This window comes from Mandrillus leucophaeus, unplaced genomic scaffold (assembly GCF_000951045.1).
Source record: "Mandrillus leucophaeus isolate KB7577 unplaced genomic scaffold, Mleu.le_1.0 Scaffold182, whole genome shotgun sequence".
Classification (NCBI taxonomy): domain Eukaryota; kingdom Metazoa; phylum Chordata; class Mammalia; order Primates; family Cercopithecidae; genus Mandrillus; species Mandrillus leucophaeus.
This window is the reverse complement of record NW_012101832.1, coordinates 809627-836297: the sequence shown is the minus strand read 5'-3', so window position 1 is coordinate 836297 and position 26671 is coordinate 809627. Positions and strand designations below refer to the sequence as shown.

General features: G+C 39.6%; 1 protein-coding gene across 1 annotated transcript in view; it reads left to right on the top strand.

Annotated features, from left to right (window-relative positions):
• The first annotated feature begins 10238 nt into the window (after positions 1 to 10238).
• Positions 10239 to 26671, top strand: part of ZMPSTE24 (zinc metallopeptidase STE24) — a 37782-nt gene continuing 21349 nt past the window's right edge. The window contains exons 1-2 of the mRNA XM_011977647.1: positions 10239 to 10423; positions 20014 to 20198. Of these exons, the coding sequence (XP_011833037.1) occupies positions 10375 to 10423; positions 20014 to 20198 (234 nt within the window). The 5' untranslated portion in view covers positions 10239 to 10374. The remainder of the gene's footprint in view (positions 10424 to 20013; positions 20199 to 26671) is intronic.

Sequence of the window (26671 nt, the reverse complement as noted above, 5' to 3'; positions counted from 1 at the left end):
TACAGGCATGTACCACCACGCCTGGCTAATTTTTTTGTATTTTTAGTAGAGATGGAGTTTCACTGTGTTAGCCAGGATGATCTCAATCTCCTGACCTCGTGATCTGCCTGCCTCATCCTCCCAAAGTGCTGGGATTACAGTCATGAGCCACTGTGCCCTGCCACTTTTATTATTTTTATCATCCTGATCATCATCATCATCATCATTTCTCTAGAACTTTTAGATCCACTAGTACCACTAAGAGAAAGATTCCTAAATTTAAAAGAATTATGATCAGATACCATCATTGTTTCGTGAGTTAAAGAAACTGGCTTTATGTAGCTGTGTTAAATGAAAGAATTGTCTAGCTCATCACAAAATTTTTCTTAACAAGTATGGAATAATAAGACTAGTGTGGTTAGATCCAAATTATTAGAAACTGCTTATTTCTTCAGGGCGATGGAAAATGGCAATGCTTCTAGAAGAGTTAAATTTTGGTATTTAGAAAAATTAATAAATGATTTGGAAAACAAAATCTCATTGGCTTTGGGGATACACAGCTATTGCTGTTAAGTAATCTTTTCAATAATGACTTGGCTTTAGTTAATTTATCTGATCATTTCTTCTGTTAGGGACAGGTCACAAGTAGGAAATCATCCTTCAGAGACAGATGGAAGTAGAAGTGGTTAATTTAGACACTATTCTTTCTTTTTTTTTTTTTTAATAGATGAAAGAGAGTTTACTTATGTATTTATATAATGGCCTTGGTCCAAAAAAGACTAATGGGAGCTCAAAAAAGAATTATAGTAACTTTAAAAAATACATTAAGCATATCCAAGATCTTAAATGTATTATTCTCCCCAAAAGCTAGCTGCTTCCAAACTTGATTTAATATTTTGCATGTTTTCCCTCCGTTGCTTGGTAAGTGTATTTGCCTCTCCTTTCTGCAATCGATGTCTGACAGCTGAGTTTTGCTGTTTTGTCAACTGACATTTCCCCTTCTGTTTCACCAGTTTCAGAGGAATTGTTGAACAGCTTACAACACTACCTGAAGAAGTAATACTGAGAGTTCTTGTTCTATACTGATTAATAGCTCCCATATTTTTCTTCATCTCCGAAAGGTCTGAATTCTCTGTTTAATGATGACAAGGCAATTAGATGAGATAGACAGTATTCTCTTTCTGATGTTTGCTTCTTGGAAGTCCTTTGACTTTACCCCCTACAGGGCCATAGTAAAATGATAGGAAAAGCATTTTCAATCTCCTTGGTTGTCCCTGGTAAATAGTGCCAGAAAAGATAGACAGTAGCTTGGTAATTATGGTTGGTGACTATTTGTTCTAGGAGATAACAGAAATAGGGAGAATACGTATATAAAGTGAGAGCTTTGTAATGTACTGTGGCTCAAACTAGAAGCAGTACTGATGGGCTAAGGTTGGGAACAGTAATAGTTGTCATGATTTTCACTTCATACATAGTTTTTATATTTATTATTTGATGTTTACAACAGTGAAGTAGAAAGGATAGGCATTATTATTCCCTTTTTATGGATGAGGAAGCAAAGGCTTGGATAAATTAAAGGGCTTGCATGTTTAATGGCCAGGGGACATGCTAATAAGTAGTATAACTGGGTTTCAAACTCTGTTCTTCTGAGTCTTTAAAATGACATTGAAAAAACCATTCTTGAAACTCTGAAGACTGCAACATGAATGTGCTAAATTTATCTCTGGGGATTTTGTGGCTGCATTTACGCTTGGCAGGAAGAGTATTTTGGGTAACTTTGAAACCTTGTTTTGTTTGGAAACAAGTTCATTAATTTCTATTTGATTAAAATTAATAGGTTTGTATGTTTTGATCACAGAGATCAAGTGAGAAGATTAGTTTCGACTTTTTTTTTTTTTTTTGCCATAGTACTTTCTACTTGATAGAACCTAAATAGAGTCCTTGTGTGGCCAGTTATGGTTGCCACTGTTCACATAAATATGACATTGCATCCAGACAGAAAATGTTCAGCCTCTCTGAGACGCTTTCTCTAGTATCTCACAGATATCAATAAAGGGCTCACTGAAGAAATGGAGTGGTTGGGGAGCAGAATAGGGCAGAGTTGAAAAGTTTAAATTGTTGCTTCTGTAATTTTTGCATGTTTCTATGTGAGCAGTTTCACCTTCTTGAGCCTAAGTTTTCTCATCCTTAAACTAAGAAGTGGGCTGGGTACAGTGGCTCACGCCTGTATTCCCAGCACTTTGAGAGGCCGAGGTGGGGCGGATCACCTGAGGTCAGGAGTTTGAGACCAGCCTGACCAACATGGCGAAACCCTGTCTCTACTAAAAATACAAAAATTAGCCTGGCCTTTTGGCACGTGCCTGTAATCCCAGCTACTCAGCAGGCTGAGACACGAGAATTGCTTGAACCCAGGAGGTGGAGGTTGCAGTGAGCTGAGATTGTACCACTGTACTCCAGCGTGGGTGATAGAGCGAGACTCCATCTCAAAAATAAACGAAAATAAAATGAGAAGTGTGTGGATGTTAAGCCATACCTTGTATGGTTTGTGGCAAGGACTAAGTGAGTGAGGTAATGTAAATGAAGCTCAATGCATAGGAATTACTTAGTCATTGGGTTTCTTTGGCTAAGTTACTTTAACCTCTCAGTTAAAGTAACCTTTCAGTTAAAGAGTTTCAGTTGCCTCATCTATTAAATAGAGATGATTATACCCTTTTCCCTGCCTGCTTTTCAAGACTGTAGTAGTGAAGCCAGGCATGATGACTCAATCCTGTAATCATAGCATTTTGAGAGGCTCAGGTGGGAGGATCACTTGAGCCCAGGAGTTGGAGACCAGCCTGGGAAACATAGTGATACCCCATCTCTGCAAAAAAATTTTTTTAAAAATCAGCTGAGTGTGGTGATGTGCACCTGCAGTTCCAGCTCCCTGGAGGCTGAGTGGGAGGGTTACTGGAGCCCAGGAGGTCGAGGCTGCAGTGAGCTGTGATCACACCACTGTACCCCACCTGGTGACAGAGTAAGATCCTGTCTCAAAAAAAAAAAAAGTAGTGAAATAATATATGTCAAAGCACTGGAATTATTTTTTCTGGGATCATTAATTTTGCCATAGAACAACCCTGGGAGCATACTTAGTGAAATTATCAACATAGAGACATTGTACAGTTCACCATGCTTTGTTTTTCAGTCCCCAGAAGAAACTAAACAAGGTTTGCAGTATCGATTTTCAAATGCATTTATAGATCATTCAAAATTCACATTAAAACTATCCTTAATGCTCATTTAAATACTGGACTTTTAGTAATAGTTGCTCTAGCCTTTACTAAAAGCATTATAAGTCCTTAATTATACATTATTATTATTTTTTTTATTTAATTTTTTTTTTTGAGACAGAGTCTCGCTGTGTTGCCCAGGCTGGAGTGCAGTGGTGCGATCTCGGCTCACTGCAAGCTCCACCTCCTGGGTTCACACCATTCTCCTGCCTCAGCCTCCTGAGTAGCTGGGACTACAGGCGCCTGCCATCACGCCCGGCTAATATTTTGTATTTTTAGTAGAGATGGGGTTTCACTGTGTTAGTCAGGATGGTCTCGATCTCCTGACCTCATGATCCACCCGCCTCGGCCTCCCAACCAAAGTGCTGGGATTACAGGCGTGAGCCACCGTGCCTGGCCAATTATACATTATTTATTAGTATTGGGAATTGGCTGAAAGAAATACCATCCCAGGTCAATTACTTCAACAACTAAGGCATATGTCAGACAGTGGTGTCTTTTGGGAAAACAAGGTTTATGTCTAAGGTTGAGTTAGTTGTAGTAAAGTGGAAATACCTGGAGGTAGTGTTAGGGGAGCCTTTTGAAAAGCAGTTTATTGGGGCTGAGTGCAGTAGCTCACGCCTATAGTCCCAGCACTTTGGGAGGCCACAGTGAGAGGACTGCTTGAGGCCAGCCTGGGCAACATAGAGATACCCTATCTGTACAAAAAATTAAAATTAGCCAAGTATGGTGGCGCATACCTATAGTCCTGGCTACTTGGGAGGCTGACATGGGAAGAGCCTTTGAACCCAGAAGTTAAAAAATACAGTAAGCTATGGTCATAACACTGCTCCCCAGCCTGAGTGACAGAGTGAGACTCTGTCTCTTAAAAAAAGAAAACAATTTATTAACGCAATGATTTTCAAACTTTAGTATACATCAGGTTTACCTAGAAACTGCTGGGTCCCACTTCCAGCTTCTGATTTGGTACATCTGGGGTAGGGCCTGAGACTTTGCATTGCTGTGAAATTCCCAGATGCTGTTGCTACTGTCCAGAGACCATATTTGAGACCCATGATATTAAACCAATCCAGTGTACTGCTAACAGTCTAAAAGATGAGTAAAGTGTGGGTGAGATTGTGGGAAAACAGAAACACTCAAGTACTGCTGATGGGAGTGTAATCTGTTATAAACACTTTAGGAAATATCCTGATAATACCAAATAAAGTTGAAGTCTACCATGGATGGATCTAAGAAAATTTAGAGTATAAAAAGCAAATCGTAGACTGATAAGTACAATATGATGTCATTTATATACGTTCTTTAAAAGCATACATAAATCACTATATTATTTGTAGATACAGATATGAAAATGGGAATTAGATTGGAAGGATACCCATGAAATACGATAGTACCAAAACCCCTGAAACCATGAGGAACTATGTCTGAACCAATGGGAATATTGTGCTTCCAGTCAAGGAATGTGATTGATCATTGTGCTCCTAAGGTCCTGCCCTGTAGAGAGAAAAAATAAATTGATTCCTCTTGACAAATGAGTCCCACAAAGTTGTATGTGTTTGGGGCAGTAGAATTTCTTAAACATGCATTCTTTTCAAATTTTGAGCTGCTTCCTAGCTCCTAATGTCCTGGTTATTTAGTGAATGTCTGTGTTCACTTTATCTGCCCAAGACCAAGACAAAGGGTGGTGCTGAGGAAGAGACTTCTCCTGTGAAAGCCTGGCCCCCACCTCGCCTCTTCCTGACCCAGCAAAGACACAGATAATCCCATTCTGTTCCCCAGTTTAGTAAGTGAACATGACTCTCTACTTCTGTGCTTTGTCCTGACGGAAGAGGACTATTTTCTTTCACAGAAAAGACAATTATGGAGCCATATTAACATGGTTCAAATTCCATTTCTATCACTCATTAGCTTTTGGATTTCGAACTTCGTTGTTGTTGTTGTTGTTTGTTTTTGAGACAGGGTCTCATTCTGTCACCCAGGCTGGAGTGCAGGCATGATCATGGCTCACTGCAGCCTCGACTTCCCAGGCTCAAGCAATCCTCCTACCTCAGCTCCCCCAAGTAGCTAGGACCACAGAATCATGCCACCATAATCAGCTCATTTTTGTATTTTTTGTAGAGACAGGTTTCACCATGTTGTCCAGGCTGGGTCTCAAATTCCTGAACACAAGCAATCTGCCTGCTTTGGCCTCCCGAAATGCTGGGATTACAGGCATATGCTACCACACCCGGCTGTTTAACCTTTCCAAGTTTAGTTTGTGATTTTGTTGTGGTCTTTTGACAGAAGTGTGTTTTTGTTTTGTTTTGTTTTAGAAAAGCTTTATTGAGGTAATTAATGTACCATACAATTCATCCGTATATAGTGTACAGACAAAAATGTTATTTTAACTGCCTAAATTTAGTATCTCAGTGGTTTATACTCATCTACATGCATAAATTATGCTAAACGTTAAATAGGTCTATTTTTTAAAAAATTAATTTTATTTTGTTATTTTATTTTATTTTATTTGAGACAGGGTCTCACTTTATTGCCTTGCTGGAGTGCAGTGTCACGATCACGGCTCACTGCAGCCTTGACTTCCTAGGCTCAGGCAATCCTCTCACCTCAGGCCCCCAAGTAGCTGGGTCTACAGGTACTATCAGGCCCAGCTAATTTTTAAATTTTTTGTAGAGATGGGGTCTCAACTCACCTTGGTGCCCAGGCTGGTCTTGAATTGCTGGCCTCAAGCCATCCTCCTGCCTCAGTCTCCCAAAGTGCTGGGATTACAGGCATGAGCCACGGTACTGGCCTCTTTTTTTTTTTAATAGATTATTATTTTGTCCTTTCTTTCTTTATACCATGCTTTCTCATATGATAGTTTCTAGTACTGTTCAACTGCGATCAAAGTATGCTTTGTTTTATAGCTTATTCTTCTCTTTGGAGGAATACCTTATCTCTGGAGACTTTCTGGACGGTTCTGTGGTTATGCTGGCTTTGGACCAGAATATGAGGTATGTGATTATTAGCATATATTTGTCATGGTGTTTCTTTTGGCTTGGCAGGCTTTCTACTAAAGTTAATTTTTTGGCTTCTGCCAATGTTAGATTTGCCTCTCTGTCTGCATAGTCCTTGGTTACCCATGCTGTATTGGCATAACATTAGTTATGATAACAAATCCCAGAATATCACAGGCTTATTTGCAATGGTTTATTTCTCAATCACATAATAGTCCAGTGTGAGTATTTTTAGTTATCAGGTGACTTTCTTCCATGTGGTAAGCCAAGAATCCAGGCTCTTTATCTTAGGGATTAGTCTATATGATTTAAGGTACCTTTCATATAGTGCCTGTGTAGTAGAAAAGGATTTGTTTTGTTTCTCATTTACTTCTCTCAAAAGTAAACTTTTTTGAAGGCAGGGATGATGTTTCAGAGCTTGTATTATCCGTAGAATCAAGCATATTGCTTGGGATGTAGTAAGTGCTCAGCAAATACTTGTTGATTTGTTTGCTAGTAGTTCATAAAAACTAGATTTTTGTTTTTTCTTTTGCTTAGATCACTCAGTCCCTGGTGTTTCTGCTGTTGGCTACACTTTTCAGTGCATTGACTGGTTTGCCATGGAGTCTTTATAATACTTTTGTGATAGAAGAAAAACATGGTTTCAATCAACAGGTATAGTAAAGAATAACAAATGTTCTCTTTTAAATGTGAAAAACTTCTGTGCTTTTATCCTGTACTGTTTATAATTTAAACATAATTTACTATTTCAGAGTATGAATTGAGAAAAAACGGAACTGCAGATATGGTAAAGATCATAGCTGAAAGTCTTGGGAGCCACGGTGGCTCAGGCCAGTTGCCCTGGCACTCAGGGAGGCGAGGCTACACGTTCAAGGCCAACCTGGTCAACGTTGATTAAAAAAAATAAAAAGAAAAAAAACTTAGGCCGGGTGCAGTGGCTCATGCCTGTAATCCCAGCACTTTGGGAGGCCAAGGCGGGCGGATCACAAGGTCAGGAGATTGAGGCCATCCTGGCTAACCCCGTGAAACCCCGTCTCTACTGAAAATACAAAAAATTATCTGGGCATGGTGGCGGGCGCCTGTAGTCCCAGCTACTCAGGAGGCTGAGGCAGGAGAATGGCGTGAACCCGGGAGGCGGAGCTTGCAGTGAGCTGAGATCTCGCCACTGTACTCCAGCCTGGGTGACAGAGCAAGACTCCATCTCAAAAAAAAAAAAAGAAAGCCTCGACTGGGTAGAGTGGCTCACACCTGTAATCCCAACACTTTGGGGAGGCTAAGGCGGGAGGATCACTTGAGCTTAGGAGTTCAAGACCAGCTTGGGCAGTATAGTGAGACTTCATCTCTACAAAAAAATTCTAAAAGTTAGCCAGTTGTGGTGGCGTGCACCTGTAGTCCCAGCTACTTGGGAGGCTAAAGCAGAAGGATTACTTGAGCCCAGGAGGTTGAGGCTACGGTGAGCCATCATTGTGCCACTGTACTCCAACCTGGGCAACAGAGCCAGACCCTGCTTTTAAAAAAAAAAAAAAAAGAAATTTATGTTATAAACTCTTTTAGCACTAATGTCTGTTGTTTTTCAGCTACTGATAATCATTTGTTTGTTTGTGACAGGGTCTCGTTCTGTCGCCTCGGCTGGAGTGCAGTGGCAGGATCATGGCTCACTGTAGCCACAACCTTCCAGACTCAAGCAATCCTCCCACCTCAGCCTCCCTAGTATCTGGGACTATAGATGAATTACACTACACTGGGTTAATTTTTTTTTTTTTTTTTTTAATTTTTAGTGACAGGGTCTCACTATGTTTCCCAGGCTGGTCTGGAACTACTGGACTCAAGCAATCCTCCCATCTAGGCCTCCCAAAGTGGTGGAATTATAGTCGTGAGCCACTGCACTCGTCCTCAGTTAATAATGTTTAAATGAATTTTCACCTGTAAGATGCAGGACATTTACTCATTGTCTTAAGCTGTCTAATGTCATATAATATAGTTTCACTGCGTGTTAATTTAAAAAATTGCTTTAATAATGTATCCTTTGTAGTTATTTATTAGTTATTTAAAAAGCAAAACCAGTTTCTCAGTTTCTTGTGGTAATGTTTTCTTTTTGCAGACTTTGGGGTTCTTCATGAAAGATGCAATCAAGAAATTTGTTGTGACTCAGTGTATTTTGTTGCCTGTGTCTTCACTTCTACTTTACATTATTAAAATTGGGGGTGACTATTTTTTTATTTATGCCTGGCTATTTACATTAGTTGTGTCTCTGGTGAGTAAAATCTTTATTTCATTTTCTTTACAAAAGTTCCTTGGTGAGATTACTGTAATCTTCATTGGCATGTAAATAGTTCTTAAGAAGCAGCTGAAATATAAATAGGTGCTTATATACATTTCCCCTTTGGTTTCTGCTTTTGATTATAGAAACAGGAGTATTGACTGACCATAAATTTCCTTCTCCTTATGCTAACTCTTACAGGTCATAGAAACTAGTTGTTAGTCACTTTTAATGATTCCGTTGTCAGGCAGTTTTGGGTTGTGCATTTGTGAGTTGCCACCAGAATGACTAAGTATGATAATTTAATGACTCCTGACTGACCTCCACTGCCTAAAATCATGGTTATTTTGAAGAGAAATGAGATTTAAGAGGGACAAGAGAAAGAAAACATATTTAACTGCCTTTCTTCTGCTTCCCTTCCCCTGCCTTTCCCTTCCCCGTTAGACACTCTCTGCCTTCTTTGCCCCATCTACTTCCCCTTCCCCTTCTATCTTTTACGCATTCTTCTTCCTTTCCTTCTCCTTTGTCTTCCCTTGTCTCCCCAACTGCCACCTATTCCTGCCTCTCTTCTTCTCCTTTCCTTTTCCCTCTCACTCTTTTCCCCCTTCCCTCCCTCACATCTCCTATTCCTCTTCTCTTTCCATACTCTCAAGTGCTTCACAACACAAACACTGCAACACAGTCAGAATGGTCTGTTCAGGCCAGGCACAGTGTCTTATGCCTGTAACCCCAGCACTTTGGGAAGCCAAGGTGCGAGGATTACTTAAGCCCAAGAGTTTAAGACCAGCCTAGGTAACACAGTGAGACTGTGTCTCTACAAATAATAACTTTTTAAAAACCCAAATGAAAAAGACCAGAATGGTCTGTTCAGTACACCCAGAAATTATCATCTATCAGCTCTTCAACTCCACTGGTGATGAGATTTATTTTATTTTATTTTATTTTATTTTATTTTATTTTGAGACAGGGCTTCCCTATGTTGCCCAGGCTGGAGTACAGTGGCTATTTCACAGGCATGATCATAGTGCACTACAGCCTTGAACTCCTGGGCTCAAGCAATCCTCTTGCCTCAGCCTCCTGAGTAGCTGGGACTACAGGTGTGTTATACCACGCCCCAGCTGAGGTTTATTTTAGTCTGAATTACATAATGCCCATTGTTTCATTTTCCACTGATGGGATCAAGATCAGAAAATGGGCGGTAGTTGGATTTACAGGTATCTATTGTATGGCAAATTAAAGTAAGAGGAAAAAGAGCAGAGAAAATGCTCTAAAAATGCTTAAGGAAGTGCTTTTTCAACCACAATGTACGATTATGAACTACAGGTAATTAATTTTAGCTGATAAGCCAACCAAGTAACAGCATACAATCAAGTTCTATGAATTCTTTTTTAGGAAAGACTTCAGGTCTATTGTGATTACGCTCAAAGGCAGAACTGCGTGTTATGATTGGCTCATGAAGCATCGGAAATCCCCAAGATAGTTTTGAAAGGACTATACTTATTACCACCTAGAGATCTTAATCACTGTTAGTAGCATTATCCTCTAAAATAAAATTCATGGGTTTACTCGGTTACCAGACTACTCATTTCAATTTAATTCATCAGACAGATATTATGCTCTTACTATCTGGTACTATTTGGGCCTGGGAATACCAGAGCAAGTAAGTTCCTTGTTCTCAAGTTTGAGGTCAACATAATTGTTTTAATATAATTTAATCTGTATAATAAAGAATGTTTTTTCTTTAAGAACATGTTTATATGTTGTTCTGACATTTGCTTTTCAGGTTCTTGTCACAATCTATGCTGATTATATTGCCCCTTTATTTGACAAATTCACACCTCTGCCTGAGGGAAAGCTTAAAGAAGAAATTGAAGTGATGGCGAAGAGTATTGACTTTCCTTTGACGAAGGTGTATGTTGTGGAAGGTAAGGCTACCTGGGGATAAGAAGGTTTTATTCAAGTGGTTTGTTTTATTTGATGATTTATTCTTAAAATTTTAATAAAAGAATAAATCAGTTTTTGTTTTTTTTCTTTTTAAACTTTGTTATTTAAAGGCTAGGAGTTTACCTTTTGGCTTTTTAAGATTTACAGAAATCGATAACATAGGCCAGGGGTAGAAACTGGTGGCTTGATGCCAAATCCTGCTCTTGTCTGCAGCTATGTTTGTTTGGTTTTACAGTATTGTTTTGAGTTTTTGGCCAAGGTTTTTTCACTCTCTGTTATATTATGTTATATGTTAGACTGATTTATTCACTTCTGTTATCTGCCTGGTTCTTTCAGGTAATTAAGTTGAATTCTTGAATAGTCAGATTCTGTTTAGTATTAGTTTGGAGGCTCTTAAACAAAGCCAGTGTTATTGACCTTGTCTCCTCCAACAAAATATCCAGTGTTCTGGAGGACTCACCTGAAGATTGATTACCAAAGACTACAGTACCATCGAGTACTGCAGATTCGTTATACTCTGCTTTTTTGATGATTGCTTTTGAGATTTAAGTGGTCTCTTGACTGCTACTCAAATCTTGACTTTCCATTAACACCCAGTCTATTACTTTCTTTGAGACTTTGGTAGTCAACTACCAAAGTCTCAAAGAAGCCTACGGAGATGTAGAGAGAAACTGTTGTAAGGTTCTATGACTTTGAGAATTTATAAGGTCCATATAATGAATGTAATAGTTCTGCCCCTGCCACTTGCCAGTTATGGGATCTTGGACAAGTAACTTCACCCTTCTGGGTTTCAGTTGTGTTTCCTCTAAGCTATGGTTTCACAAATGTTTTTTGTAAAGGGCTAGATAGTAAATATTTTAGGCTTTGTGGGCCACTTGTTCTCTGTTGCAACTATTCAATGCTACTATTACAGCGCAAAAGCAGTCGTAGACAATACTAAACAAATGAGCATGGCTGTGTTCCTGTAAAACTTTATGAAAATAAATGGCAGACTGGATTTGGCCTGTGAGTTGCAGTTTGCTGATCCCTGCTCTAAAATAAAATATTACCAGTGAGAACCAGCTAGGTTAGATGAAGGACTAGAAACTGAGAAGCAATCACAGGGTTAGAGGAAAATAGAGATGGTCACAACTGAAAAGAATAAATCAACAGCAACTGGAAGAACTTAGAAATTTCAGACATTTAGTGGCTCCTGAGGATATATAGCCCAACTAAAGCCACAATTGGAGTAGCTTAAAAGTCTGTAGATAAATGGTAGAAGAGTAAGCCAGTTCATACTTACTTCTTTAGCCTCTGAAATAACTACTGTTTTTTTGGTTTTTTTTTTAAGGTAATATTAAACTAAAAATTTAATCACTAATCAGTACAACAGAATAGTCTCTAAGTGGCTTTTACTAAAGGAGCAACCTAAGTTGCTGATCCCTTAAGTTATAATCAGATAATGTGAAATAATAGCTAATGCTATTGACAGTGGAGGTAGTCAATAGAATATGTGAAATATATCAGTGCTATTTTCTTTTTATCTTTTCCCCCCCTACAACATCCAGAGTATGAGAGCTATTTTCATTTTAGATAAAATAGTCAGGGAAGGCTTTATGGAGGGTTATGACCTGAGCTGAGTGTTAATGGGAAGTCAAGATTTGAGTAGGTTGGGGGCAGCATTTCAGACGTCAGGCTTCAGGGTCAAAAGGCTTGAGTTCGAATCATAGTTCTATCACAGATTACCAGTGCTGGGTTTAGTGGCTCCAGCCTGTAATCCCATCTACTGGGGAGGCTGAGGTGGGAGGTCAGAAGTTCAAGACAAACTACTTGTGTGACTTTGGACAACTTAGCTTTGCTAAACAGCAATTTACTCATCTATAATGTATGTTTTTATTGTTAACAATAGTAACAATTCTCAAAAATATTTCGAATGAATGAATGTTGTTGCCGACAATAACAACACATATTACGTATTTGTAAATTGGTAGGGAGATTGTAGTGAAAAGCCAGGAATCTTGCTCTCAAAATATTATCAGATAGCAAGTGCTATGCAGAGAATTAAACTAGTTTGGTCTGATAAGTTGATACTGTAGATTGGGTCATCAGATTAAGCTGAGACCTAAACGGAGGAGCTACCCACTTGACGTCAATGGGAAGATGTTCAGGGACCATAAAGAAGTCTAGTGTGGCTGCACCATAGCAGGAGAGTGTTAGGAGATGAAATCTGAGACATAGGCAAGAATCAGACTACATAGGCCTTTGTAAGTCAGGGTAAGGAGTTTGGATTTTAAGTTCAGTGGGAAGAGCCATTGGAGGCTTAGACACGAAAGTGACATGGTCTGCTTTGTATTTTTAAAATATCCTGGGCTACTGTATGGAGAATATATGTAAAGAGAGGCAAGAGTCTAGGTAGGACATAATGGTAGCTTAGACTAGGATAATAGTAACTAATGGAGAGAAGTGGATATATTTGGGACAAGTTTTAGGGCTAGAGTTGATTGAATTTTCTAATTGATTGCATTGGGAGAATAAAGGCAAGAGTGACATCAAAGATAATGGCCTAGGACTTTTGACCTGAGCAGTTGGATATATGGTAGTTTACTGAGATGGGAAAAACTGGGAGACTAGTAGGTTTCTGGGGAATTAAGACTTCTAATGGTTATATTACATATTGAGAAACCTATTGAACATTGTATTAGAGTTCTGTAAGCAATAGAAACCAACTGTGGCTGATTTAAGCAGAAAAACTGCTTATTGAAGCAATATTTGGGCCAGGCACTGTGGCTCATGCTTGTAATCCCAGCACTTGGGGAGGCTGAGGCGGGCGGATCACTTGAGGTCAGAAGTTCGAGACAAGCCTGGCCAACATGGTGAAACCCTGTCTCTACTAAAAAAAAAAGTTAGCTGGGCGTAGTGGCGGGCGCCTGTAGTCCCAGCTACTTGGGAGGCTGAGGCAGGAGAATTGCTTGAACCCAGGAGGCGGAGGTTGCAGTGAGTAAAGATCGTGCCACTGCACTCCAGCCTGGGTGACAGAGCAAGACTCTGTCTCAAAAAAAAGAACAGTATTTGGCCAGGTGTGGTGGCTCACACCTGTAATTCCAGAACTTTGAGAAGCTGAGGCAGGTGGATTACTTGAGGTCAAGAGTTCGAGACCAGCCTGGCCAACATGGTGAAACCCTATCTCTACTAAAAGTACAAAAATTAGCCGGGCATGGTGGTGCACACCTGTAGTTCCAGCTACTTGGGAGGCTGAGGCAGGAGGATCGCTTGAATCTGGGAGATGGAGGTTGCAGTGAGCCGAGATCACACCACTGCACTCCAGCCTGGGCAAAAGAGTGAGACCCTGTCTCAAAAATAAAAAACAAAAAAAAAACCAGAAACAATATTTGATATCTCACAAAGTCTGCGGGAAAATTAAGTTTACGAAGTTCAGAAAATGGGCTGTTACATAGGAAGGCTAGGAACGTATGATCATATTGCGGAGCCTATCTGGTGAGGACACTGCTGTGGCTACTTCAGAACACCGAATTCAGCCACTAGCACCTGCAGAATTAATTCCTCACTGCTTTGCTTTTTTGTGTAATTAGCTAACTATTCAGAGTCCCTAAGGGGTGCATCTGATTGACTAAGCCAGGGCATGGGGCTAGCTGCTCGGAGTGCTGGAGAAACAAATATCTGGTCTTTTAGATTTCTCAAATGAGAAGCAGCCTGTCACGTGGTGTGACACTCCCTAAACTCTGAAAGGAGATTCTAATTTTGGACAGGAAAAAAGACTACACACAAGAATACAAACAACAAATAGGTCTATAGACATCACTGTGGAGATGTCAAATAGGTAGCTGTATGTATGAGTCTGGAGTTTTAGGGTGAGGTCAGCACTAAAAATACAGATTTGGAAGTATCTGGCACATAGATGGTGTTTAATGCCATCAATGAGGGCACTTATGAGAAGGGGACCAGGGTCAGAGTCAGCAGAGAAACAGCCAGGAGGGAGGATAAGGAGGAGAGGCCCTTGAGGTGGGAAGAAAACCAGAAGAAACTGGTGTCTCAAAAGCCGAGAGAAGATTGTGTTTTAAGGAGAAAGTGGTCAACTATGTTAAATGCTGCTAAGAGGTTGATTAAGAGGAAGCATTTTAAAGAAAAAATGGCAATGCCTTACATTTTTGTAGAATGTTTTGATTTTTGGAGTTCTCAAATACATTACTTCATACCTCAAGTGATATCATTAATCCATTCAGTAAATAAGCATCATTGAATATACAGTCATGCATCGCTTAATGATGGCAATATGTTCTGAGAAATGCATCATTAGGCTTTTCATTGTCATGCAAACACCAAGAGTATACTCATGCAAACCTAGATGGTATTACCTACTGCACACCTAGGTTGTATGCTATAGCCTCTTGCTTCTAGACTACAAACCTATCTAGCATGTTACTGTACTGAATACTGTAGGCAATTTTAGCATGATGATTAGCATTTGTGTATCTAAACATAGAAAAGATAGTGTGCTCTGCTACAACATTACGGTGGCTATGAGGTCACTAGGTGATAGGAATTTTTCAGCTTCATTATAATTTTGTGGGACCACTGTCCTGTATGTAGTCTGTGGACCGAAATGTTATTATGTGGTATGTGACTGTATACTACATGCCAGGCACAGCGATATAAAAAGCTTATGTTACAGTACAGGGATTCTTTTTTGTTTTTGAGATAGAGTTTTGCTCTGTCGCCCAGGCTGGAGTGCAGTGGTGCGATCTTGGCTCACTGCAAGCTCTGCCTCCTGGGTTCAGGCCATTCTCCTGCCTCAGCCTCCCGAGTAACTGGGACTACAGGCACCCACCACCACGCCCGGCTAATTTTTTGTATTTTCAGTAGAGACGGGGTTTCACTGTGTCAGCCAGGATGGTCTCGATCTCTTGACCTCGTGATCTACCCGCGTCGGCCTCCCAAAGTGCTGGGATTACAGGCGTGAGCCACCGCACCTGGCCAGTACAGGGATACTTAAACTTTAGTAAGTATAAAAGTCCCTCGAGAGTTTGTTAAAAGACAGATTCCTTGAAGGGGTGGCCTGCCCCTCCACACCTGTGGGCGTTTCTCGTTAGGTGGAACAAGAGACTTGAGAAAAGAAGTGAGACACAGAGACAAAGTATAGAGAAAGAAAAAGTGGGCCCAGGGGACCGCCGCTGAGCATACAGAGGACCCACGCCAGCACCAGTCTCTGAGTTCCCTCAGTATTTATTGATTTTACCATCTTAGAAAAAGGGAAGTGGCAGGATAATAGGATCATCGTAGGGAGAAGGTCAGCAGTAAGACATATGAATAAAGATCTCTGTGACATGAATAAGTTTAAGGAAAAGTGCTGTGACTTGATATACCTATGTAAACACCTCCATAAACCTTTTTAGTGCATAAAGAGCAGCATTGCCGGTAGCACGGCCCACCTTCAGCCCTAAGGCGGTTTTCTCCTTTCTCAGTAAACAGAACATACAGTCGGGTTTTACACCGAGATGTTCCATTGCCCAGGAACAGGCAGGAGACAGATGCTTTTCTCTATCTCAACTGCCAAGAGGCCTTCTTTCGTCTTATACTAATCCTCCTCAGCACAGACCCTTCATGGGTGTCAGACTAGGGGACGATCAGGTCTTTCCCTTCCCACGAGGCCATATTTCAGACTATCACATGGGGAGAAACCTTGGACAACACCTAGCTTTCCTAGGCAGAGGTCCCTGGGTCCTTGAGATTAAGAGAATGGTGATGACTTTTCACCAGCATGCTGCCTTCAGGCACTTGTTTAACAAAGCACACCCTGCACAGCCCCAAATCCTTTAAACCTTGAGTCACCACAGCACATGTCTCTTGCAAGGACAAGGTTGGGGGTAGGGTCACAGATTAACAGCATCTTAAATACAGAACAAAATTGAGTCTCTTATATCTACTTCTTTCTGTATAGACACAGTAACAGTCTGATCTCTTTCTTTTCCCCACGATTCCTGGGCTTCATTCCCAGAGATTCTGACTTAGTAGGTGTTTCCAGTATCTACTTCTAACAAGTACCCCTAGGTGATTTTAGTGTATTCCTTGGACCACACTTTGAGATACTTGGACTGGTGGGAGATAGTAAGACATTAATTTACTTTTGTTTGTGTGCATACAATCTGCTTACTTTCATAAATAACTTCAGATAGCATTTAAGAAATTTTTTAAATTAATTTAAAAATTTAGGATTAGGGCCAAGCATGGTAGCTCACGCCTGTAATCCTAGTACTTTGGGAGGCCGAGGTGGGCAGATCACCTGAGGTCAGGAGTTCAAGACCAGCCTGGCCAACGTGATGAAACCCCGTCTCTACTAAAAATACAAAAATTAGCTGGGTGTGGTGGCGTGTGCATGGAATCCCAGCTACCCAGGAGGCTGAGGCAAGAGAATCGCTGGAACCCGGGAGCAGAGGCTGCAGTGAGTAGAGATCATGCCACTACCAGCCTGGGTGACAGAGTGAGACTCCGTTTCAGAAAAAAAAAAAAAAAAAATTTAAGATTAGAAAAGACAGAAATGAGATAGAAGAATGGGACTTCAAAGGGTAACACAGACAAAATAAACAAACATGTTTGGCTCTTCCTGGCAACCAAACCGAAAAGAAATGTAATAATGCAATAAATAAATAATAGCTTCTATTTGTCAAAGTTTTACTACTAAACATACTGCCAAGTACTTTTCATTAGATATATGAGTAGATAGAAAATTCATGTTTTTTGTGAGAGACTTCAGATTCTCAAGAGAAATAAACATTTATCATTTCTTTTTTGAAAAAAGTATATAAATAATTGTAGTAGTATAGAGATAAGACAGCATACTAATTGCTTCACTTAGAATCTCTCATGTAATCCATAATCTAACCTAATAAGGTAGATAATAGCCTCGCTTCATAAATAGGAAACTAAAGCTTAAAGAAATGAAGAAAGTTTTCTAAATTTACACAACTAATACATGGCAGAGCCAAGATTTGAACCCAGAGTCTATGCTCTTAATCACTATACTCAACTCACTGCACATTGTAGAACATTTGGAAGTCAAAGAAGTATATAAAGAAGAAAATAAAAATCAGCCATAGTTCAGGTACTGTTAAAAATGTAGGTATGGGCTGGCTGTGGTGATTCACACCTGCAATCCCAGCACTTTGGGATTCCGAGGCAGGAGAATTGCTTGAGCCCAGGAGTTAGAGACCAGCCTGGGCAACGTAGCAAGACCCTGTCTCTACAAAAAATTAGCCGGGCATGGTGGTATGTATCTGTAGTCCTAGCTACCCAGGAGGCTGAGGCAGGAGGATTGATTGAGCTCAGGAGGTCAAGGCTGCAGTGAGCCATGATTATGCCATTGCATTACAGTCTGGGCGACAGAGAGAGACCCTGTCTCAAAAGCAAAAAAAGGTATGTCTTCTTCCAGTCTTTATAAAAATTGCTTTAATTATAGAAGTAGGTATGCTTATTTTAAAAGTCTTGGGGAAAAAAAGGAAACAAAAATCCATAATTCTAGAATTTAGTGATAAACATTTCAGTATTTTGGTATGTTTCCTAATAGGCATGGGCTTATGCTTTTCTATTAATATTTATTAGATCGGTGCAAAAGTAATTGCGGTTTTAGACCATGAATTTTATAACTAGGCTCAAACACATCTTTATTAATCAAAAGAGGAACCATTACAATCAACGCATTTGTGCCAACAAGAAACAAGTTTGTTTATTCCTGTAGGGTAAAACTCTGTGCTTCGGGATTTGGCAAACTTTTGGAAAGCATTTTCTGCATCCAGCTAGTTGTGGAAACGTTTTCTCTTTAAAAAGTTGTCGAGATGCTTGAAGAAGTGGTAGTCAGTTGGCAAGAGGTCAGATGAATATGGCAGATCAGGCAAAACTTCATAGCCCAATTTGTTCAACTTTTGAAGCATTGGTTTTGCGATGTGCAGTTGGGTGTTGTCTTGGAGAAGAATTGGGCCCTTTCTGTTGACCAATGCTGGTTGCAGGCATTGCAGTTTTCTGTGCATCTCATCGATTTGCTGTGCATACTTCTCAAATGTAATGGTTTTGCCAGGATTCAGAAAGCTATAGTGGATCAGACTGGCAGCAGACCCCCAAACAGTGACCATGACCGTTTTTTGGTGCAAGTTTGGATTTGGGAAGTGCTTTGGAGCTTCTTCTGGGTCCACCCACTGAGCTGGTCATCGCCCGTTGTTGTATAAAATCCATGTTTCGTCTCACATCACAGTCTGATAGAGAAATGGTTTGTTGTATAAAATAAGAGAAGACGACACTTCAAAACAATGATTTTTTTTATTTTTATTTTTGCTCAGCTGATGAGGCACCCACTTATCAGGCTTCTTCACCTTTCCAGTTTGCTTCAAATGCCAAACGACCGTAGAATGGTCGACATTGAGTTCTTCGGCAACTTCTTGTGTAGTTGTAAGGGGATCAGCTTCGATGATTGCTCTCCATTGGTCGTTGTCATCTTCTGATGGCCTACCACTACGCTCCTCATCTTCAAGGCTCTCGTCTCCTTTGCAAACTTCTTGAACCACCACCGTGCTGTACGTTCGTTAGCAGTTCCTGGGCCAAATGCGTTGTTGATGTTGCGAGTTGTCTCTACTGCTTTATGACCCATTTTGAACTCAAATAAGAAAATTGCTTGAATTTGATTTTTTTTTTTTTTTTTTTTGAGAGAGTCTCCTTCTGCTGCCCAGGCTGGCGTGCAGCAGCGACATCTCTGCTCACTGCAATCTCTATCTCCTGGGTTCAAGCAATTTTCATACCTCAGCCCCATGTGTAGCTGGGATTACTGGCGTGCGCCACCATGCTCGGCTAATTTTTTGTATTTTTGGTAGAGACAGGGTTTCACCATGTTGGCCAGGCTGGTCACGAACTCCTGACTATAAGTGATCCGCCTGCCTCAGCCTCCCAAAGTGCTGGGATTACAGGTATGAGCCATAGTATCCGGCTGAATTTGCTTTTTGTCTAATATCATTTCCCTTATCTAAAATAAATATAAAATAAACAGCAAGTAATAAATCAGCAAAAAACAAAACGAGAAATGTGCATTAAAATGACATATAACCATATTTAAGAATGTATTCCAGTATCAAACAGCAAATTTCAACAATGCAAAAATCGCAATTACGTTTGCACCCATCTAATACATGTACACTTTTTCTTGACAATAATGGAACCTTATATATATGAAGTTTTGTATGCTTCACAATATATTGGTGAGCTTTTTCTTGTTAAAATTCTTTGGAAGTATATTTTTTTTCTGGCTGCTTAAAATTCTATTTCATAGTTTTACTATAATTGAATCATTCCATAACTGTTGGATGTTTAGGCTTTACTTATTTACTTATTGCTATAAAGCTGTGATGAGCACATTTATTGGCAAAAAAACAGACACTCTCCACTTCTGGTGGTGAATTATATTGATATGGTTTTTCTTCTATTAAACGATTTAAAAATGTTAATGTCCTTTCCAGTAATTCAATTTCTAGGAGTCTCTCCAAAGGACCCCAAACTTTTTAATTATATTCCATGCTTTGAACTGTCTTTTCCTTAGGATCTAAACGCTCTTCCCACAGCAATGCTTATTTTTATGGCTTCTTCAAGAACAAGCGAATAGTTTTGTTTGACACTCTACTAGAAGAGTACTCTGTACTAAACAAAGACATCCAGGAGGATTCTGGCATGGAACCCCGCAATGAGGAAGAAGGGAACAGTGAAGAAATAAAAGCTAAAGTTAAAGTGAGTTCTTTTTTCCTAAGAGACTCTACCTTAGTTTTTATACACAGTTCCTGTGACAACTCAAAATAACATCAATTTCTATGCAGTGAGTGTTGAATTCAGGGAGACTATCAAATAAAAAACCATGGCTCCTTTATAGTTCTGGTATTTAGGAGAGTTTACCACTATTATTACATGCTAACTACCTTGCAAGCTTTTAAAGAATGTAGAGATTAAAATTGGAAGCTCTTGTAAGAAAATTCATGTGATTATAAGCTGTCTTTAAAACAGTAACTTGGGTGTGTGTGTGTGTGTGTGTATAAAATTTCTGATGTGTTTATGATCAAAGAATTCCCACAAGCAAGATAAAGAGAAGATAAACATCTAATTTTTAGCTTTATTAAGACAGTAATTATAGGCTTTGGCAATGGAGAGACTTGGATTTGAATCCTGGTTCTGTCATTTTGTAGCTTTGTATCCTTGGAGACATTATGTAATTTAGTCTGTTTTATTTGTTTAACACACATTTATGAAATGTATACTCTGTGCTGAGATACTTTGCTTGGCACTAGGTACACAAAAATCAAAAGGAATACCTTCTTCTTAAGCTTACAGTCCAAAGGGAAGCTAGTCATGCAATCACAGTACAATACGTTAATTGCTACTGTCAAGCTTTAGACTCTAGATACAGTGGGAGCACAAGAAAAGACGTTTCTCGAATCTGACCTGAGAGTCTGAGAAAGCTGCTTCTGAATCCTTTTCCTGGATAAGACTGACTGATATTGATTAGCAGAATTTAAAATATCAAGACTAAATGGCAGAGAGGGGACAATGATAAGAAACAATACAAACTGTCAGAAACGGTCATCAGTGTTTGTATGTGTGATGGAATGTGCCATTGCCTTTGGTGTCATACAGAGATGATTTTAGATCTCTGTTCACTCACCATCTGTGTAACTCTGTGCAAGTAAGTTAAGCTTTCATTTATCTATGTATTTATTTATTTTGAGATGAGGTCTCATTATGTTTCCCAGGCTTGTCGAACTCCTGGCCTCAAGTTACCCGCCTGCCTCGGCCTCCCAAAGTGCTGGGATTTATAGGCGTGTGCCACTGCACCCGGCCAAGCTTTCTAAATATTTGATTTCTTAACTGAAAGATGAGGCCAATAGGGTTTCTCAAGCTCCACACTATTTTTGGGGGACAGATACTGTTTTTGTTGTGGGAGGCATCTTGCGCATCATAGGATGTTTAGCAGCATCCCTGGTCTCTCGCCACTAGGGGCCATTTCCCCCCTACAATCTCCGAAAATTGTGACGATGTCTCAGAATATTGCCAGATGTCCCCTAAAGGTTCGGGTGGGGTCAGGTCTCCCCTGGTTGAGAAATACACGGCTAAAGATGCCTACATTTTAGGATTTTGAAGATTAAATGAAATAATATGTGTGAAATACCTTGTACTGTCTATCAAAATGTAGAGAGTACCAGAAAATGATTAGCATCTGAGCATCTGTTTTGACCCTAAAAACAGGTTCTAGTAAAGTACCTAGCCTATTATAAATATGTAAAGGAAATAAAATTCTGTGAAGGGATTAGAAGACATCTTAAGGTCATCTTATAGATAGGAAAACTGAAGTCCAGAAAGAATAACCCAGTGATAGCACTAGAGAATCATGCAAGTTTAGAAAGTTAATCTGCTTATGGTCGGGCGCTGTGGCTCATACCTGTAATCCCAGCACTTTGGAAGGCCAAAACAGGTGGACCACTTGATGTCAGGAGTTAGAGACCAGCCTAGCCCACATGGTGAAACCCCATCTCCACTAAAAATACAAAAATTAGCCGGGCATCGCGTGCCTGTAGTCCCAGCTACTCCAGAGGCTGAGGTGGGAGAATCGCTTGAACCCAGGAGGCAGAGGCTGCAGTGAGCTGAGATTGTGCCACTGCACTCCAGCCTGGGTGACAGAGTGAGACCCTGTCTCAAAAAAAAGAAAGTTAACCTGCTTAAGAGGCATCTTAAGCATTGTCTAAACCTGGTAATGTTAAGTAATGTCTAAACCTAGACATTAGCTAATGGTGCACTGATTACAAGCAAAGTACAGAGATAACAGACGTTTAATGTCTATGAGAATAGTTTTCTTTGGCTACAAAAACAATTGAGTGGTCCTTTGAAGTATGTTGAATGGGATTTGACTTATTTTGCTGGCTGCTTTAGAGGCCCGCAGCTGGGTGTGGTGGCTCACACCTGTAATCCCAGCACTTTGGGAGGCTGGGGTTAGAGGATTGCTGGAGGCCAGGAGTTTGAGACCAGCCTGAGCAACATGGTGAGACTTCATCTTCTCAAAAAATAAAAAAATAGCTGGGCGTGGTGATGCCCACCTGTAGTTCCAGCCACTCTGGAGGCTGAGATGGGAGAATCACTGGAGTTCAGGAGGTTAAGGCTGCGGTGAGCTGTGTTTGCTCCACTGCACTTCAATCTGGGCAACAGAGCGAGACCATGTCTTCAAAACAAACAAAAAGAGCCTGCTTTGCTTCATTGGTTAACTACAAATATTTTACTGTCTAAATACATATTACATGACAAGATACAACAGACATAGTTTTACCCTAAAGAACCTACAGTAGAGGAGACAAATAGCCTAGAGTTTAAGGCAGGGCATGGTAAATGTCATGAGTAGCAGCTGATATAGTGTGGCTTTCAGAAATGGAGATATTGATGCAGATTCTAATGGTCAGCAAGTTTCTTAGAAGTGAGGCTATTTGAAGTAGGTAGAAGTTTGACTTGGGGCTGGGGTTTTTCAGGTTAAAGGCTAGGAATAAATAGAGATAAAGTTCACAATGCCTCTTCTGAAACTAATGATTAAATGGATTCTTGTAGATGGGGATAGGAAGGTAGGCTGGGACCAGTTTTTTGAATACTTTTTCCTGAAGCCATCAAGTGATTGTTTCCAGTGGCCTGGAAAGTTTAATTTGGGTAGAGGCCAAAGCTTATTTTAGGAAGATTCAAATCTGATGGCAGAATATAGAATAGAGCAAAGATTGGAGGCAAGGAGACTTCTAGGAGTCTACTGCATTAAGATGACCAAGATAAGCGTAAGATAATGAGGGCCTGCGCCAGAATGAGAGGTCCAAGTAAGTGCAAGAGTCATAATAAAGGATGGATTGAAAGTACAGTCATGCTCCACATAATGACATTTCAGTCAATAATGGACCGAATATGCTACCATAATATTATAATACCATGTTTGTAACCATACTTGTCCTAAGATTACATATGCTTAGATACACACTTACTCACTATTGTGTTACAGTTGCCTACAGTATTCAGTGTGGTAACATGATAGACAGGTGTTTGTGTAAGTGTACACTATGATGTTTGCACAACAAAATCACCTAACAACACACTTACCAAAGCATATCCCCATCATCAAATGATGCATGACTGTACTTAGAGATTGATATTATGGGAAGTGAAGGAGAAGGTCAAAGATTGACTCAACAAGCCGGGTGCGGTGGCTCACGCCTGTAATCCCAGCACTTTGAGAGGCTGAGGCAGGTGGATCACCTGAGGTCAGGAGTTTGAGACCAGCCTGGCCAACATGGTGAAACCCCGTCTCTACTAAAAATACAAAAATTAGCCAGGCATGGTGGTGGGCACCTGTAATCCCAGCTACTTGGGAAGCTGAGGCAGGAGAATGACTTGAACCTGGGAGGCAGAGGTTGCAGTGAGCTGAGATTGTGCCATTGCACTCCAGCCTAGGCAACAAGAGTGAAACTTCGTCTCAAAAAAAAGACTCAACAGTTACTACTTTATTGCTTTTTGGCACATGTACCACTGGTGAGATCATTTTAGGTATATCAACATTTTAAATTTGATTAGTTTTATATCTATTAATGTATATTGGGGGAAAAATGAAACTAGTGTATCAAACTCATGATTTCATACAAATGTATTGTCACTTAGGATAAGGCTAGTTTTAAAAAGTGGATTGGTTTAAAGAAATAAGTAAATAATTACATGGAGGTTACACAGATGTGGTGGAAGTTTAGGAAGCAGATTTATTCAGCACTTGCTACTGAATGCCTACTATGTACAATGCAGTAAGGGATGCAAAGATGGTGTTAGCCTGGATGGTACAGAGAACATGAAGCTTTTCATTTTTAACAGAAATTTAAAGAAAAAAACTAAAGTTACCTGAAATCCCACCCCTTAGAGATAACTAACATTTTGATGAGTGTGTCCATAATGGCTATTACATTTTAAAAGATAACTGGGAAACCTGGCTGGAATTTTACCCTTCAGAAGACAAATAGAAGAATTGAAACAACCTGTCTCAAAAGCAATTTAAGGCCAGGCACAGTTCCTCACGCCTGTAATCCCAGCATTTTGGGAGGCCAGTGTGAGAGGATTGCTTGAGGCCAGGAGTTTGGGCAACACAGCAAGACCCCTATCTGTACAGAAAATTAAAAAATGCAAAATGTTCAAAAGCAATTTAAGAAAATAATTTTAAATATATATAAGCTGCGCTTTTGTAGACGACAGCAAGTATTTCCCCAGTAAGTACTAGGGTTATATGAAAGTCTTCCCAGTTGATAAATATGATGGAAAGGATGCAGGCTCCGGAGAGGTGGATTTTACCCACTATTTAGTAGCAAGACATTTTAATTTCTTACCTCCTTTTCTTCATCTCTAAAATGAAGACCTTTCTTCCCATCTGCCCAACTTGGTGTTGTGAGGATCAAATGAGGTAGTGTATGAATTTTGTAAAAAGAAAAATGCTAAGAAAACTAATAGATGGGCAGTACCTATTTTTGTTCTCTTATATGAAATTAGAGTGGGAAGAAAAGAAAATCGAGGGCTAAGAGTCTCTCATGAATAAGAAAGTCTCCTTTCTGTGGAAAGTGATCCACACTGTTTAAGCTGTAATCATTCCACGTCAGCATATCTTTGAGTGTGACCCTGATGCTGTTCTAAACAGCTTCCTAAATCCAGACATCAAACCAAGAGACGAGAGCATATCCTGAACAATAGAGAATTGGTTGTTTTATAAAATAATGCATAATTCATATTGGAAAGCAGGTGACTGGTGAAAACAGAAGCCTAAGGACCATGTTACTTTGTGTAAAATAAGGCTATTAATACCTGCCTTATAGTAGTGAAGATTAATGAACTGTTTGTAAAATATCTGATACCTACAGTATCTGTACATAGGCAGTTAATAAATGGAAGCTGTTATCACTGTTATTATTAAACAAAAACATTAGCTATATTTTTGCTTATTACTAAAGTAGAAAAGTCGGCCTGGCACAGTGGCTTACCCCTGTAATCCCAGCACTTTGGGAGGCTGAGGCTGGTGGATCACCTTAGGTCAGGAGTTTGAGACCAGCCTGACCAACATGGTGAAACCCCATCTCTACTAAAATTACAAAATTAGCTGGGTGTGGTAACACATTTCTGTAGTCCTAGCTACTTGGGAGGCTGAGGCAGGAGAATCTCTTGAACCCGGGAGGCAGGGGTTGCAGTGAGCGAGGATCGTGCCATTCCACTCCAGTCTGGGCAACAAAAGTGAAAGTCTGTCTCAAAAAATAAATAAATAATAAAAGTAAAAATAAAAAAGTTAGAAAACATCAATAACAAAAATTATGATCCAACAAACCATAAACATCTTACTAGATATATTTCTAGTCTTCTAAACTATAATTTTTTTTTTTACCATTTTCCTTTTATTGAATATATGGATTGTTTCCAATTTTTTGCTGTTAAAAATGTTTCTGCAGTATTTTTGTATGTAATCCTTCAGTTGTAACTCTTAATTTTCCCTTTAGAGTAGTCTATAAATTGGTGCTTTAGTTTGTTACTCCTTCATGACCATTCCCTGAAGGTACAGGTAAGTGTGTGTCTCTTAGCTCTTTAAGGAACGAGGTTAGTTATGTGATGCGTTTCTCTACTAAATGTACTGTGACCCAAACTCTAAAATTTAAATAGGAAAGAGGTAATAAATGTTAATCATGTATTGCAAATCATTATAATTTATCCCTCTTTCTCATACAAGGGACCTAGCTTCTCTATATGTGGTCATTTTCCTTTAAAAAATGAGGAACTGGTGAAAGAGGGGGAAAGTGGTAGAATATCTAGATTCCAATAAATCTTGTCTGTGTTCTCATGAGGCTGCATTTTCTCAGCTGTGTGAAACAAAATCTATTCCAAGTTCATCCTTTTTTTTTTTTTTTTTTTTTTTTAACGTCATTTGCTCTTTTCAGTAGCTGAAGCGTATTTCAAAATCTTTAGCCTGAACTTTCTGGGATATATGTTCTCTAACTGTTGCAGGGTACTGTATGTGTCCAATGGATCAAACTTGTTTATTATTTTATTCAAATATTTATATCTTTATTAATATTTTATTTGTTTGGTGTTTCCATTATTGATAGGGGTCTGTTACTATCCTTTATTATAGTAGATTTGTCAAGTTTTCTTTGCAGTCTTTTTTTTTTTTTTTTTTT